Source organism: Leptopilina heterotoma, unplaced genomic scaffold, assembly GCF_015476425.1.
Source record: "Leptopilina heterotoma isolate Lh14 unplaced genomic scaffold, ASM1547642v1 Lhet_287, whole genome shotgun sequence".
In the NCBI taxonomy this organism is placed as follows: domain Eukaryota; kingdom Metazoa; phylum Arthropoda; class Insecta; order Hymenoptera; family Figitidae; genus Leptopilina; species Leptopilina heterotoma.
This window is the reverse complement of record NW_025110994.1, coordinates 687,307-704,972: the sequence shown is the minus strand read 5'-3', so window position 1 is coordinate 704,972 and position 17,666 is coordinate 687,307. Positions and strand designations below refer to the sequence as shown.

Sequence of the window (17,666 nt, the reverse complement as noted above, 5' to 3'; positions counted from 1 at the left end):
CCCGTACGCCATCAGACAATCAAAATTTTGTAAAAACGAAAATAGAAATTCATTTCTTCCAAATTTAATAATTCTAATCATCTAAAAATTACCAGAGTACAAGTAGGGACTGAGCCCTACGCAATCCTGAATAATAGAGAATTTTATTTCAATTTTTTAGTAGTAGCAGGTCCACCCGTACGCCATCAGACAATCAAGATTTGGTAAAAACGAAAATAAAAATTTATTTCTTCCAAATTTAATAATTCTAATCATCTGAAAATTACCAGAGTTCTACTAGGGACTGAGCTTTACGCAATCAGTAGTAGTAGTAGTAGCAGGTCCACCCGTACGCCATCAGACAATCAAGATTTGGTAAAAACGAAAATAAAAATTTATTTCTTCCAAATTTAATAATTCTAATCATCTGAAAATTACCAGAGTTCTAGTAGGGACTGAGCCCTACGCAATCCTAAATAATAGAGAATTTTATTTCAATTTTTAAGTAGTAGCAGGTCCACCCGTACGCCATCAGACAATCAAAATTTGGTAAAAACGAAAATAAAAATTTATTTCTTCCAAATTTAATAATTCTAATCATCTGAAAATTACCAGAGTTCTAGTAGGGACTGAGCCCTACGCAATCCTAAATAATAGAGAATTTTATTTGAATTTTTAAGTAGTAGCACCACCACCCGTATGCCATCAGACAATCAAAATTTGGTAAAAACGAAAATAAAAATTTATTTCTTTCAAATTTAATAATTCTAATCATCTAAAAATTACCAGAGGTCTAGTAGGGACTGAGCCCTACGCAATCCTCAATAATAGAGAATTTTATTTCAATTTTTTAGTAGTAGCAGGTCCACCCGTACGCCATCAGACAATCAAAATTTGGTAAAAACGAAAATAAAAATTAATTTCTTCCGAATTTAATAATTCTAATCATGTGAAAATTACCAGAGTTCTAGTAGGGACTGAGCCCTACGCAATCCTAAATAATAGAAAATTTTATTTCAATTTTTAAGTAGTAGCACCACCACCCGAATGCTATCAGACAATTGAAATTTGTTAAAAACGAAAATAAAAATTTATTTCTTCTAAATTTAATAATTCTAATCATCTGAAAATTACCAGAGTTCTAGTAAAGACTGAGCCCTACGCAATCCTCAATAATAGAGTATTTTATTTCAATTTTTTAGTAGTAGCAGGTCCACCCGAATGCTATCAGACAATTGAAATTTGTTAAAAACGAAAATAAAAATTTATTTCTTCCAAATTTTACAATTCTAATCATCTAAAAATTACCAGAGTTCTAGTAGGGACTGAGCTTTACGCAATCCTGAATGATAGAGAATTTTATTTCAATTTTTTAGTAGTAGCAGGTCCACCCGTACGCCATCAGACAATCAAAATTTGGTAAAAACGAAAATAAAAATTTATTTCTTTCAAATTTAATAATTCTAATCATCTAAAAATTACCAGAGTACAAGTAGGGACTGAGCCTTACGCAATCCTGAATAATAGAGAATTTTATTTCAATTTTTTAGTAGTAGCAGGTCCACCCGTACGCCATCAGACAATCAAAATTTGGTAAAAACGAAAATAAAAATTTATTTCTTCCAAATTTAATAATTCTAATCATCTGAAAATTACCAGAGTACAAGTAGGGACTGAGCCCTACGCAATCCTAAATAATAGAGAATTTTATTTCAATTTTTAAGTAGTAGCACCACCACCAGAATGCTATCAGACAATTGAAATTTGTTAAAAACGAAAATAAAAATTTATTTCTTCCAAATTTTACAATTCTAATCATCTGAAAATTACCAGAGTCCTAGTAGGGACTGAGCTTTACGGAATCCTGAATAATAGAGAATTTTATTTCAATTTTTTAGTAGTAGCAGGTCCACCCGTACGCCATCAGACAATCAAAATTTGGTAAAAACGAAAATAAAAATTTATTTCTTTCAAATTTAATAATTCTAATCATCTAAAAATTACCAGAGTTCTAGTAGGGACTGAGCCCTACGCAATCCTAAATAATAGAGAATTTTATTTCAATTTTTAAGTAGTAGCACCACCACCCGAATGCTATCAGACAATTGAAATTTGTTAAAAACGAAAATAAAAATTTATTTCTTCTAAATTTAATAATTCTAATCATCTGAAAATTACCAGAGGTCTAGTAGGGACTGAGCCCTACGCAATCCTCAATAATAGAGAATTTTATTTCAATTTTTTAGTAGTAGCAGGTCCACCCGTACGCCATCAGACAATCAAAATTTGGTAAAAACGAAAATAAAAATTTATTTCTTCTAAATTTAATAATTCTAATCATCTGAAAATTACCAGAGGTCTAGTAGGGACTGAGCCCTACGCAATCCTCAATAATAGAGAATTTTATTTCAATTTTTTAGTAGTAGCAGGTCCACCCGTACGCCATCAGACAATCAAAATTTGGTAAAAACGAAAATAAAAATTTATTTCTTCCAAATTTAATAATACTAATCATCTAAAAATTACCAGAGTACAAGTAGGGACTGAGCCTTACGCAATCCTGAATAATAGAGAATTTTATTTCAATTTTTTAGTAGTAGCAGGTCCACCCGTACGCCATCAGACAATCAAAATTTGGTAAAAACGAAAATAAAAATTTATTTCTTCCAAATTTAATAATTCTAATCATCTGAAAATTACCAGAGTTCTAGTAGGGACTGAGCCCTATGCAATCCTGAATAATAGAGAATTTTATTTCAATTTTTTAGTAGTAGCAGGTCCACCCGTACGCCATCAGACAATCAAAATTTTGTAAAAACGAAAATAAAATTTTATTTCTTTCAAATTTATTAATTCTAATCATCTGAAAATTACCAGAGTCCAAGTAGGGACTGAGCCCTATGCAATCCTGAATAATAGAGAATTTTATTTCAATTTTTTAGTAGTAGCAGGTCCACCCGTACGCCATCAGACAATCAAAATTTTGTAAAAACGAAAATAGAAATTCATTTCTTCCAAATTTAATGATTCTAATCATCTAAAAATTACCAGAGTACAAGTAGGGACTGAGCCCTACGCAATCCTAAATAATAGAGAATTTTATTTCAATTTTTTAGTAGTAGCAGGTCCACCCGTACGCCATCAGACAATCAAAATTTTGTAAAAACGAAAATAGAAATTCATTTCTTCCAAATTTAATAATTCTAATCATCTAAAAATTACCAGAGTACAAGTAGGGACTGAGCCCTACGCAATCCTAAATAATAGAGAATTTTATTTAATTTTTTTAGTAGTAGCAGGTCCACCCGTACGCCATCAGACAATCAAAATTTTGTAAAAACGAAAATAGAAATTCATTTCTTCCAAATTTAATAATTCTAATCATCTAAAAATTACCAGAGTACAAGTAGGGACTGAGCCCTACGCAATCCTGAATAATAGAGAATTTTATTTCAATTTTTTAGTAGTAGCAGGTCCACCCGTACGCCATCAGACAATCAAGATTTGGTAAAAACGAAAATAAAAATTTATTTCTTCCAAATTTAATAATTCTAATTATCTAAAAATTACCAGAGTTCTACTAGGGACTGAGCTTTACGCAATCCTGAATGATAGAGAATTTTATTTCAATTTTTTAGTAGTAGCAGGTCCACCCGTACGCCATCAGACAATCAAGATTTGGTAAAAACGAAAATAAAAATTTATTTCTTCCAAATTTAATAATTCTAATCATCTGAAAATTACCAGAGTTCTAGTAGGGACTGAGCCCTACGCAATCCTAAATAATAGAGAATTTTATTTCAATTTTTAAGTAGTAGCAGGTCCACCCGTACGCCATCAGACAATCAAAATTTGGTAAAAACGAAAATAAAAATTTATTTCTTCCAAATTTAATAATTCTAATCATCTGAAAATTACCAGAGTTCTAGTAGGGACTGAGTCCTACGCAATCCTCGATAATAGAGAATTTTATTTCAATTTTTTAGTAGTAGCAGGTCCACCCGTACGCCATCAGACAATCAAAATTTTGTAAAAACGAAAATAAAATTTTATTTCTTTCAAATTTATTAATTCTAATCATCTGAAAATTACCAGAGTCCAAGTAGGGACTGAGCCCTATGCAATCCTGAATAATAGAGAATTTTATTTCAATTTTTTAGTAGTAGCAGGTCCACCCGTACGCCATCAGACAATCAAAATTTGGTAAAAACGAAAATAAAAATTAATTTCTTCCGAATTTAATAATTCTAATCATCTGAAAATTACCAGAGTTCTAGTAGGGACTGAGCCCTACGCAATCCTAAATAATAGAGAATTTTATTTGAATTTTTAAGTAGTAGCACCACCACCCGAATGCTATCAGACAATTGAAATTTGTTAAAAACGAAAATAAAAATTTATTTCTTCTAAATTTAATAATTCTAATCATCTGAAAATTACCAGAGGTCTAGTAGGGACTGAGCCCTACGCAATCCTCAATAATAGAGAATTTTATTTCAATTTTTTAGTAGTAGCAGGTCCACCCGTACGCCATCAGACAATCAAAATTTGGTAAAAACGAAAATAAAAATTTATTTCTTCCAAATTTAATAATTCTAATCATCTAAAAATTACCAGAGTTCTAGTAGGGACTGAGCCCTACGCAATCCTAAATAATAGAGAATTTTATTTCAATTTTTAAGTAGTAGCACCACCACCCGAATGCTATCAGACAATTGAAATTTGTTAAAAACGAAAATAAAAATTAATTTCTTCCGAATTTAATAATTCTAATCATGTGAAAATTACCAGAGTTCTAGTAGGGACTGAGCCCTACGCAATCCTCAATAATAGAGTATTTTATTTCAATTTTTTAGTAGTAGCACCACCACCCGAATGCTATCAGACAATTGAAATTTGTTAAAAACGAAAATAAAAATTTATTTCTTCTAAATTTAATAATTCTAATCATCTGAAAATTACCAGAGTTCTAGTAGGGACTGAGCCCTACGCAATCCTAAATAATAGAGAATTTTATTTCAATTTTTAAGTAGTAGCACCACCACCCGAATGCTATCAGACAATTGAAATTTGTTAAAAACGAAAATAAAAATTAATTTCTTCCGAATTTAATAATTCTAATCATCTGAAAATTACCAGAGTTCTAGTAGGGACTGAGCCCTATGCAATCCTAAGTAATAGAGAATTTTATTTCAATTTTTAAGTAGTAGCACCACCACCCGAATGCTATCAGACAATTGAAATTTGTTAAAAACGAAAATAAAAATTTATTTCTTCTAAATTTAATAATTCTAATCATCTGAAAATTACCAGAGTTCTAGTAGGGACTGAGCCCTATGCAATCCTGAATAATAGAGAATTTTATTTCAATTTTTTAGTAGTAGCAGGTCCACCCGTACGCCATCAGACAATCAAAATTTGGTAAAAACGAAAATAAAAATTAATTTCTTCCGAATTTAATAATTCTAATCATCTGAAAATTACCAGAGTTCTAGTAGGGACTGAGCCCTATGCAATCCTAAATAATAGAGAATTTTATGTCAATTTTTAAGTAGTAGCACCACCACCCGAATGCTATCAGACAATTGAAATTTCTTAAAAACGAAAATAAAAATTTATTTCTTCTAAATTTAATAATTCTAATCATGTGAAAATTACCAGAGTTCTAGTAGGGACTGAGCCCTATGCAATCCTAAATAATAGAGAATTTTATTTGAATTTTTAAGTAGTAGCACCACCACCCGAATGCTATCAGACAATTGAAATTTCTTAAAAACGAAAATAAAAATTTATTTCTTCTAAATTTAATAATTCTAATCATCTGAAAATTACCAGAGTTCTAGTAGGGACTGAGCCCTACGCAATCCTAAATAATAGAGAATTTTATTTCAATTTTTAAGTAGTAGCACCACCACCCGAATGCTATCAGACAATTGAAATTTGTTAAAAACGAAAATAAAAATTTATTTCTTCCAAATTTTACAATTCTAATCATCTGAAAATTACCAGAGTTCTAGTAGGGACTGAGCCCTACGCAATCCTAAATAATAGAGAATTTTATTTCAATTTTTTAGTAGTAGCACCACCACCCGTATGCCATCAGACAATCAAAATTTGGTAAAAACAAAAGTAAAAATTTATTTCTTCTAAATTTAATAATTCTAATCATCTGAAAATTACCAGAGTTCTAGTAGGGACTGAGCCCTACGCAATCCTAAATAATAGAGAATTTTATTTCAATTTTTAAGTAGTAGCACCCCCACCCGTACGCCATCAGACAATCAAAATTTGGTAAAAACGAAAATAAAAATTAATTTCTTCTAAATTTAACAATTCTAATCATCTGAAAATTACTGAATTTCTTGTTAAGAATTCATTTATTTTTACAATTTTCGAAATTTTTCTCCAGAAATACAATTTTGTTTAAACAAAGTATTTAAACAGAAAAAAAATATTTGAATTTAAAAAATATAAAAAACAGACTTACAAGTTGTAAAGAATAATATTATTTTTAAATATTACTTTCTAATTTTGTGTTGAAATATTTTTTCTCAAAATTCATTTTGTGCAATTCTTCTCATTTTATTATTTGTTTTGTTTGTTGTCAATTGCATTAGAAAAAAATTTTTAATTTCCAGGAAAGAGCAAAAACAAAGCAGACGTTTAATTATTAACTATTTTTACACTTTAATGGAAATGAAATGAAATATAAGGTTGGACAGTTATTGCTGTATATATAACTTGTTTCAGAATATTGTGAACTGTAACTGTTTTAAGTGTTTTAGAGGTACGTCTTCAGTGGAGAAACACGAGAACAATTGCAATGAAAGACAAAAGGATTTTCGTATAAGTTTGACCTCTCAGAGGGGTCACAAATGTGCCATTGTGGACTTCCTCTAATTACTTAATTACAACCAAGTAATTAAAACTATTTTTCCTCATGTTTTATTGTATAAAATATATTAATAATATTAGTACTAAAAAGAATAATAAAATAATAATAATAATAATAAAAATAATGTTAGTAATAATGATAATAATAATGATAAATTCTTTAACAATTTTAGAGAATAAATAATAAAAATATAAATTTATAAAATTTCATTTACCATATTTGCAATTTTTCGCTTTACACATTAAGTGATGTAAATATTTGAATAATTAAAAAACAATATTTGCTTATAATTAATTATAAATTTTTTTTTCCATTTTAAAATGATTTGCTTTCATTTCTCTTTTTATTCTCTCAAATATTCGCTCTTGCTTTACTATGCATGCATTTATAATTAATATATTCCCTTTTAAAACCAAGAAAGAAAATTCTCAAAAAAAAATGTAACTAAAATATTTCAAATACTTCAGTTTTGATATAATTCATTTTATTAAGTAATTAAATGTTTCTAGGGGCAACCTAATAGAAGAAATGGTATTTGTGACGAGGACGTGATGGAGGTAAATTTGGATTTTTCACTTTACTTAAAAATAATGTATAATAAAATGAAAGTAGGTAATATTAATTTTTAATTAACATTAAATTTTCAAATTAAAATCTTTTATTGAGATGTCAGTTAATCCGTTAGTAATCTACTTTTGTCGTATTGAAAATTTTTTGTTAAAAATTTTTCTCCAGCATAATATATATTACAAAGATTGAGGTTTTTAATTTTATATTTAAATCCGCTTAGTTTTGATAAAATATTGAATTAATTTTGATAAAATATTTATCATCTTTTTTTTTATATCAATATTTAAGTTGATTTTTATTTCAGATAAAAAGTGGAAATAAGAGTTTAAAATTGTGTGGATGGAACAGTGGTCAGCATAGTAAGTAATCTTTTGATAGAATTTAATTTGGAAAAATTTTAACTCGAATTGCGCCCGCATAATTACGGGAGGGGGAAGCACTCTGACCCCCCACTACTCCCCACTCTACGCCCATAAGGATGTTTTCACAAATGTATTTTTTTTTAATTTTCCCGAAATTATTTTAATTAGTTAATTTTTTAGTTAATTTTTAATTAGTTATTTTTTTTTTATTAATGAATATTTTAGTTAATCTTTTAGTTAATTTTTTAGTTAATTTTTAAGTTAATTTTTTAGTTAATTAATTAGTTAATTAATTAGTTAATTTTTATTTTTATTAGTTAGTGGTACTAAATTTAAATTAATTATCTAATTAAAGGTAAAATTTCTTTTTTTAAATTGAAATTCTGATTAAATTGTCAACGAGAGAATCGTGAGGGAAGAAAAAATTGATAAAAGTAGGAAAATTACCGTGTTCGTAATAGACAAATACGATTGTACCCAGGAGAGTAATTTTCCTTTATCCTTTTTCGTCTAACAAGATTGTCACTGCAGCATAACTAGTTAGGAAGCTTTAGCAACTGCTTTGATCTTTTGCACGAAACTACACGTCAAATTTCTAGATCCATGCGGACATAGACACGATTTACTTTTCTCCAAACAAGTTCCGACTCCAATTCACAAACCGAAAACTCACTCGACTATTTATACACACATTTGTGTAAAAAAATTTAAGTCCTCTATGAAAAAACAGGAAATATTTCAATATATATTTATCTTCTAAATGCAATTTTTTAAAATCCATCATATTTTTCGTGACAGAATTTTTTTTCTTATTATTTTTATTAAGAAACCACTTAGTCTTGACATTTTTTAAACTAGAATTTAAAAATTTCACTTCTCATAGAGAAAAAAATTAAATCACAAATAGGATTTGTTTTCTAAAAATGAAAAAACAATTTTTTTTTTAATTTTTCAAAATTTTGAAAACTGGTACTTGGTACATTTACTTATATAAGTGAATAATAAATTGTGTTTCTAAATATTAAATTAATGGCGCAATGAATTTTCTCTTTAGAATGAGAATAAAAAATGAGATGAAAGTGTATGCAAATAGTGGATGTAACAAATGAAAGAGTTTTTTTCTATTTTTTTCCTGTTATTTTTTTTTTTGCAAAAAAACTGCAATGAAATGCAGGAAGCAACTAATCACGAAAGTAAGAAAACCGTAAAGGCAGGTAATAAAGGGACGAGCGTTGCGAAGAGAGAGTAATATCACGACGTTTCAAGAAAAATAAACATAAGAGACATTTCTTATTTCCATTAATTTTACAAACAGCTTTTTTCCACGTGAAATTTACGTATGTAAAATAATTTTTACTTAGAAAATTTTTACTAGAGAAAAATTCTCATGGTTGGTTTTTTTTTCAAAGTTAAAAAAAGTAAGGGTAATTGTTGTTTGTTTTATTTAATTGGAAATTTTACAAAATATTTTCGTTTCTGTTGAAAATAATCTATTAAAATTGAAATAAGTTTGCTAGTTGCGCTCAATCGATTGAAATTAAATTTAAATTTATTTCAGTGGTTGAAAATGTTCTCTTAGTATAAATTTAGTCGAATGTTACTAATCGTGAAAATTTTTACTTGTTCTATTTCTTAAATTTCTACTCCTAAATTTAAATTAATTAATAATAACTACTTTGATTGTCAAAAATTACTCACTGTTATAAATAGTAATATTTTTACTAAAAATTAAAAGAAAAAATTAAATATAGAGTAGAAATATTAAATAATTTTATTAGTAAAATTTACTTAATAATTTCCAATGGCGAAATAACTAATAATTTTGTTAACTAAGTCAATTACTAATAATTAGTAATTTTACACAACTGATTGGTAATTTTCTACTTACAATTAGCAAATTTTCTACTAGTGATTAGCAATTTTCCCCTAGTGGTTGGTAATTATCGAATAGTAATTAGTAATTTTCTACTAATCATTGTTCTCCACTAATGATTAGTAATTTTCCACAAGTGGTTAGTAATTATCTAATAGTAATTAGTAATCTTATACTAACAATTAGTAATTTTCCACAAGTGATTAGTAATTTTCTACTAACCATTAGTAATTTTTCATTAGTAATTAGCAATTTTCCACAAGTAATTAGTAATTTTCTACTAACCATTAGTAATTGTCCACTAATAATTCGTAATTTTTTTCTAGTGATTAATAATTTTCCACTAGTGATTAGTAATATTTCAACGAACTATTTGTAATTTTGTACTAAATATTAGTAGCTTTCTGCTAATTGGAAATAATTTTCTACTAACGATTAGAAATTTTCCACTAGAGAAACATAATTCTTTTTTTACTAAATGTTAGTAATTTTCTAATCACTAGTAGAAAATTTCTAATCATTAGTAGAAAATTATATCTAGTCGAAAATTACTCTTATTTTCCACTAGTAATTAGTAATTTTCAAGTACCTATTAGTAATTTTCCACTAGTGATTAGTAATTTTTTACTAACAATTAATAATTTTCTGCTTGCGTTTAGTAATTTTCTATTCGTGAATCGTAATTTTTTACTAGTGATTAGTAATCTTCTATTAACGATTAATAATCTTCTAATAGTGATTAGTAATTTTCTACTAATGATTAATAATTTTCCCCTAATAAATCGTAATTTTTCTCTAGTGATTAATAATTTTCCACTAGTGATTAGTAACTTACAATTAACTATTTGTAATTTTGTACTAAATATTAGTAGCTTTCTACTAACTAAAAGTAATTTTCTACTAACGATTAGAAATTTTCCACTACTTTTCTTACTAAATATTGGTAATTTTCTAATCACTAGTTGGAAATTACTAATGACTAGTCATTAGTAATTTTTCTACTAACCATTAGTAATTTTTAACTATCTGTTAATAATTTTCCACTAGTGATTAGTAATTTTCGAATGCTGATTAGCAATTTTCTACTAACAATAAGTAATTTTCGTTAGTAGAAAATTACTCTTCTTTCCACTAGTCATAAGTAATTGTCAAGTATCTATTAGTAATTTTCTACGAAGAATCAATAATTTTCTGCTAACGTTTAGTAATTTTCATTCGTAAATCGTATTTTTTTCACTAGTGATTAGTAATTTTAGAATAGTAATTAAGAATTTTCTATTAACAATTAGTAATTTCCCAAAAATCAATCGTAATTTTTCACTAGTGATTAGTAATCTTCTATTAACGATTAATAATTTTCAACTAGTGATTAGTAATTAGCTACTAAATATTAGTAATTATATTCTAGTTATTCTTAATTTTCTACTATCAATTATAGTAATGTTCTACTAAATTTTAGGTCTTTTCTACTAACCATTAGTAATTTTCTACTAAATATTAGTAATTGTCGAAAAGTGATTAGTAATTTTCTACTGACCAATATTATTTTTCCACTAGTAGAAATTCTCTACTAAAAAATATTTGTAATTTTCTAATAACTAGTGAAAAATTACTAACCGTTAGTACAAAATTACTTATAAGTTGTCTAAAATTGCTCATATTTTTCACTAATCATTACTAATTTTCCAAAAGTTAATCGTATTTTTTTACTAGTGATTAGTAATCTTCTATTAACGATTAATAATTTTCAACTAGTGATTAGTAATTTTCTACTAAATATTAGTAATTATATTCTAGTTATTCTTAATTTTCTACTGTCGATTAGTAATTTTCTACTAAGTTTTAGGACTTTTCTACCAAATATTAGAAATTGTCGAATAGTGATTAGTAATTTTCTACTAACTAATACTATTCTTCCACTATTAGAAATTTTATACTAAAAATTGTAATTTTCTAATCACTAGTAAAAATTACTAACCGTTAGTACAAAATTACTTATAAGTTGTCTAAAATTGCTCATATTTTTCACTAATCATTAGTCATTTTTAACGATCTGTTAGTAATTTTCCACTAGTGATTAGTAATTTTCGAATATTGATTTGCAATTTTCTACTAACAATTATTAATTTTCGAATAACGATTAGTAATTTTTCACTAGTGATTAGTAATTTGCTACTTAATATTAGTAATTATTTACTAGTTATTCCTAATTTTCTACTAATCATTAGTAATGTTCTACTAAAAATTAGTAGTTTTCTACTGAAAATAAGTAAATTTCTACTAAATATTAGGAATTTTCTATTTGTGATTAGTAATTTTCTACTTACGATTCGTAATTTTTTACTACGGTCAGAAATTTTTTTCTGACCTTAGTCACATTTTTTCTTTCTACAGGAATGATTGTAGTCACTTTTTACTGATTGTCGAAGCAAAAAGTCAGTCAAGATTTCAAAAAATTTATATTTTATACCTTTTTTAAGTTATTTTTAACAATTTCAGTCAATCGTAATTATATACTAGTTATTCATAATTTTCTACTAATAATTATAAAGTTAGTAATTTTCTACTAAAAATTTGTCATTTTCTACTAAATATTAGGGATTTTCTATTTGTGATTAACAATTTTCTACTTCGATTCGTAATTTTTTACTATAAATTTTTCGTAATTTTTTTCTGACCTTAGTCACACTTTTTCTTTCTACAGTAAAGATTGTAGTCACTTTTTACAGATTGTCGAAGCAAAAAGTCAGTCAAGATTTTAAAAAATTTATGTTTGATAGTTATTTTTTAGTTATTTTTATTCTTTACCCATTTTAGCTCGCATTTTAGTCAATCGTAATGTTTAGAGATTATTTTAAATCACTGAGTGATTTTTTCCAATTTCTAGAGTGTATTTCATGAGATTTACTTTGATTGATTATTTGAAAAATAGGTGAATAATGAATGCGTGTATAATTTCTGCTTATATACTTAATTGTAAATTCAGTTGATGAAGCTCTAGTGCGGTTACAGTGATGAATTCAAATTTGATTGATCGTTGTCTTCTGTTTGTACACTTGTATATGTATGTATATAGATGGACAGATAGAATGGTGGATTGTATTTCTGTTTTCTAGTTTACACTGACATAAGCGATGGGACAATGTCCATTGACTTCCGGCTGCCGCGTGGACTTCAAGCACGGATGTGGGAGATGCGAATTGTTCAACTTCCGTTTGCACAACGTGCCCCAGCTGGATGCCTTCAATATTTTGAGAATATAAATGGAATACTGAAGACCCTCAATTATCTGCCAAATGGAAGATTTCTTGCCTCTCAAGATTATTTGATTTGCATTAAGCAGAAAATTGGTATGTGCAGCATTTCCTACGCACCATGTACATCCGATTCATTTCGAATTGGACCCCCGAGGTTTAGGCGGAACGAAACATCCGGAAACATGGATGTCGAGGGCTCTGGCACTGGACCAGAAACCACAATTCAACGTTGCAGTAATAGAATTCTCATTCCATGTGACTTTGAAGAATTTATTACGGTATTTGTTTGTTTAATTTTATATTTTCTTTACTACTTTCTATATTATTTTCTGTATTATTTTTTGTGTTAGAAATTTGCACAATTAATTTTTTTACTCTCTAAATTTGAATTAGTAAACATGTTTACTAATTTGAATTAGTGACTGACTTTTTGATTTTGAATTAGTAAAGTTTACTCATAAAAAGTTATTTCTACTAATTTTTTTTGTAAAATGTACTAATTCAAATGCAATGAAGTATTATTAATATAAATGCCTCTATTAATTTTTTATATTATTAAATTTGGGGCCAAAAGTTTTTTAAATTGCCGCCTAGATGGCATGAAAATTCTCTCACAAACGGAGTGAAGTGAAAAGAGTTTATAAGTTATGGTGATAAGTAATTGGTTCATTTTAGTTATAAAATTAATATTATTAATTACAATAATAAATAAATAGTTAATAATCTATACCAATAATCATTGAATTCCGGTAATCTGTTCACAGCACGGTAAATCGTTAGGTATTAAAGTAACACCAAAAAGGATTAAAATAATCCAATTTAGTGTTATTTTAATCCATTTTAGTGTTATTTTAACACCTAACGCTGGCTATCAAAAATTTATTTAAACAACTTTTAATTGTTACATTTTAAGGACCAATTATCTCCCTTCAATTTGTGACCAAGAAACAAAAAATTGGTCAAAAATTATTCAAGTTATGAATTTTTTTTGAACTTTTTTTCCAATTTTCGTTTTTCTGATACGGGCGGGTGGGGACGCTGTCTATCAAAAATTTATTTAAACAATTTTCAATTGTCACACTTAAGTTCTTAAAATAAAATTAATATAAATAATTGAAATTTAATAATTGAAATTAAACATTTATTTATAGAATTTTATTAAAATTTTAGAAAATAATTAAATTTTTTTGAAAAATTTTATAACAAACTAAGAAAAAAATTGAATTCTTTCGGGAAATTTTTTTTTTAAATAATTGAATTTTTGCGAAGAATTTAATTATTTATAAATATAATTGAACTGTTTTGAAAGATTTATTAAAATTTTAGGAAATAGGTAATCTAATTTTTTTTAAAAATATATTATTAAAAATAAAAAATAATTGAATTTTTGCAAAGAATTTTACTTTTTATAATTGTAATTGAATTGTTTTGAAGGAGTTATTAAAATTTTTTTGAGTAATTGAATTTTTTTGAAAAATATTATTAAAAATTTTTATAAAGTTGATATCTTTCATGAAATGTTATCAAAATTGTAGTAAAAATAATTGAATTTTAGCAAAGAATTTTATTATTTATAAAGAAAATTGAATTGTTTCGAAGGATTTATTAAAATTTCAGAAAATTAGTTCATGAAATCTTATTAAAATTTTGTTTAAAAATAATAGAATTTTTGCAAAAGAATGTACTATTTATAAATATAATTGAATTATTTCGATGAATATTATTATTTATAAAAATAATTGAATGCATGGGAAGATTTTTATTAAAATTTTTTAAATTAATGAACAAGAATAAATAATTAATAAATTAGTTAATAATTGAATTTTTAATTAATTAATGAATGAATTAATTAATTATTCTCATTAATAGATAAAGACAGAAAAAATAAAGTGGAGGAAAAAAAAATTATTTTTTTTAATTAATCGAGTTTTCAAGTGGAGATTTTTGTTCAAAAAAGAAACTAACAAAAAAGTTATATACTTAACTTTCTCTGAAAAAAAAACATTAAACTTTGTGAATAAAAAAAGTATTTTATCGTTAAAGAAAGCTTAAAAAATATTTTACATTTTTTTTTCTTTTTCGAAAAAAAAATTTCGCTCTTATATAATGTCATTATAAAGCTTCTGGAAAATTTTTTTAGAAGAGTTGAAAAGTGATATAAAAAATTCCCATCTCTCTCTCCTTTCATTAAAATGAAAAAAATAATTATAGCTTTACGCGAAGTAATTTGATGTGACAACAGTAAAAATATTTTACGTTATGCAATTTATGTCGCGATTGTGATTAAAGGAATAATTACAGTTAAGAGTTTTGTTCCGTTGTTAATTATTCCTAATGAGATTATTAAAGTAGCTTTAGGGTTGAAAGCTTATCCTCAATTGACAGTATGGGAATAAATCCTTATATTAAATCTTTTTCTCGAATCTTTTTTTTTATCTTAATTTTTGAATATAATAAAAAGGTGAAATTTTTTTAAAAATTTTCTTTTATTGAAATTTAATAACTATATTGTTTTTTTCTGAAATTTAATCTTGTTTTATGACCGAGGAATAAAAAAAGCGTTATTTAATATCAGCTATAGAACGTTATTGATATTTGTAGGTACAGATTATCTTGTCTGTTGGGCTAATGTAGATTAATTAGGGACAATAAATTTTCAAATAACTGTCAGTGTAATTTATCTTCGAAAATTTTTTATTCATTTAAAGATAAGAATTTTTAATGATAGTGGGATTTCTAGTTGAATTAATTAATCTATAAAACTGATTATAATCGAAAGTCTTTTAGGTAAAAGCGATTATTACTTTTCGACATTTTTTTCACCGCAGGCAGTTATTTAACTTGAATTTTGAAAATAGTTTACTTATATAAAAGAGGCTTATTTTTTGGAAAAATTTTGTAAAAATTTTGTAAAAATTTTGTAAAAGACGGTACAATTTAACTCAAATTATTAACTTAGTTTATTTAATAAAGAAATTAATTTTAAGGCGGACGAATATTTATTTTTTAATTTTTATTTATTTTATAGTCTTCGCCTAAGCAAGTAATATTAATTTTTTTACATCAATAATCTGAAATTCTTGTTTATAAACAAAATAAATAAGTAAATAAATAAATAGACGTTAAAATTACAGTGAAACCTCGCATAGCGTCGAGTGGGAGGGGCCGTGCGTCTCAGGTAGCGTCGACTCTGGGCCACGCCTCCCAGTCCATAACGTATAAGCTCACAGGTCCGTATCTACTCATTCGGGCCCCCGGGGTGCAATTTTCGATTAATTTCGCAATTTCTGAACAAAAATCATAATAATTAGATAGAAATTCTAATTTTCTATTCCTCCTAGCAAAATAAACTTGATTATCAAAATTTTTTCCAAAAGTTAAAAAAAAAATTTTTTTCATTTCAGCCTGGAAATAGTGGATCGGGATTCTGTGATCTTGAACATTGTGGCACATCATTATGTCGTCCGGGTGAATTCGATCAGGATGGAAATTGTCGAGTGGAAACTTCTGCTTCACCATTTCATATAAGAGTGGCATTTGGTCCTGGCGAAAATTCGGGAACATCGCTTGAGGACTATGTGGGAATGTGCCTGAATTACGAACAGTTGCCATGTGTTCCATGAGAAGAAAATTGATTACAAAACTAAAATCCAACCACGGTTTCGCAATCAAGAAGAAACTTCTCCATAAACTTTTCGTCCTTTTTCGCCTAAAAGACAAACTTTGAAATAAGAAGAAGAAAAACTTTCATCGTCTCCTTTTTTTCAGTATATTTCAGTCACCAATTTCTGTCTAATTTCATCAAAAAAAAAAGAGAGGAAAAAAAAGTTTCAAGGTGTTCTCTTTTAGAAAAGTCAAATATGTTTTTCTTCATAAAATCCTCTCTCTGAAGAAGAACCTTAATGTAAAATCAATTTATCAGAACTTTTTCAAATTTTTTGATTTCAATCTTGTGTTTTTTTTCGGAAAATCAGAAAATTTTTTATTCGATATAAGTTTGTAAATAAATGCCATAGATAGTAATTTTATTTTGTATAGAATATGAAATTGAAGTATTTATTAAATAAAAGTACAATAAAAAAATAAAATAAAAATTAATAAAAAAAATTGTAATTTAATTAAATTAAAATAAATTAAAATAAATTAAAATAAATTAAAATAAAATAAATTAAAATAAATTAAAATAAAATAAATTAAGATTATAATAAAGAAAGAAAGAAAAATTCCTTTCTCCCCTAATAATTCGAAGTGAAGAGGATAAGAAATAAATTCTTTCTTATTGCAGAGACTAATTTTATAATTTACTTTACAAACTTTTGTAGAAGGAAAAAAAAGAAGGAAAGTTGCAAAAAAGAGAAATATTATCTGTATACGGATGCTCATTAAATTTACCACCTGAAGTGGAATGAAATTTGTTGTTTAGTGAGAAGATGGTTTAATAGAGGGTAAAAAGGAGAACTGGTAATATACATATACTTATAATACTGTATATACAGTTTTCATCAAGAGAAATGAAATTATTTTGCACGCTTGGAACTGGAAAATGTTATTTATCACTACTACTGCTGGAAGAAATGGCTATTTCTGAGAACTGAGCTTTGTGCGAATATTGTTTTAGAAAGCACGTGCGAATCAAGTTGAAGTATAATAATATTTCCCCCAAGAAAATAACTTATGAAACTCCAAAAGTTATAAATGAAATTAACTTTTTTATTTCTTGTCCTTTTTGA

At 26.4% G+C, this 17,666-nt stretch overlaps 1 protein-coding gene across 1 annotated transcript in view; it reads left to right on the top strand.

Moving 5' to 3' along the window:
* Positions 1–16,945, top strand: part of LOC122504274 — a 39,259-nt gene extending 22,314 nt beyond the window's left edge. Inside the window, exons 4-7 of the mRNA XM_043615305.1 lie at positions 7,384–7,431; positions 7,749–7,803; positions 12,796–13,214; positions 16,341–16,945. Coding sequence (XP_043471240.1) covers positions 7,384–7,431; positions 7,749–7,803; positions 12,796–13,214; positions 16,341–16,559 — 741 coding nt within the window. The 3' untranslated portion in view covers positions 16,560–16,945. The remainder of the gene's footprint in view (positions 1–7,383; positions 7,432–7,748; positions 7,804–12,795; positions 13,215–16,340) is intronic.
* The last annotated feature ends 721 nt before the right edge of the window (positions 16,946–17,666 follow it).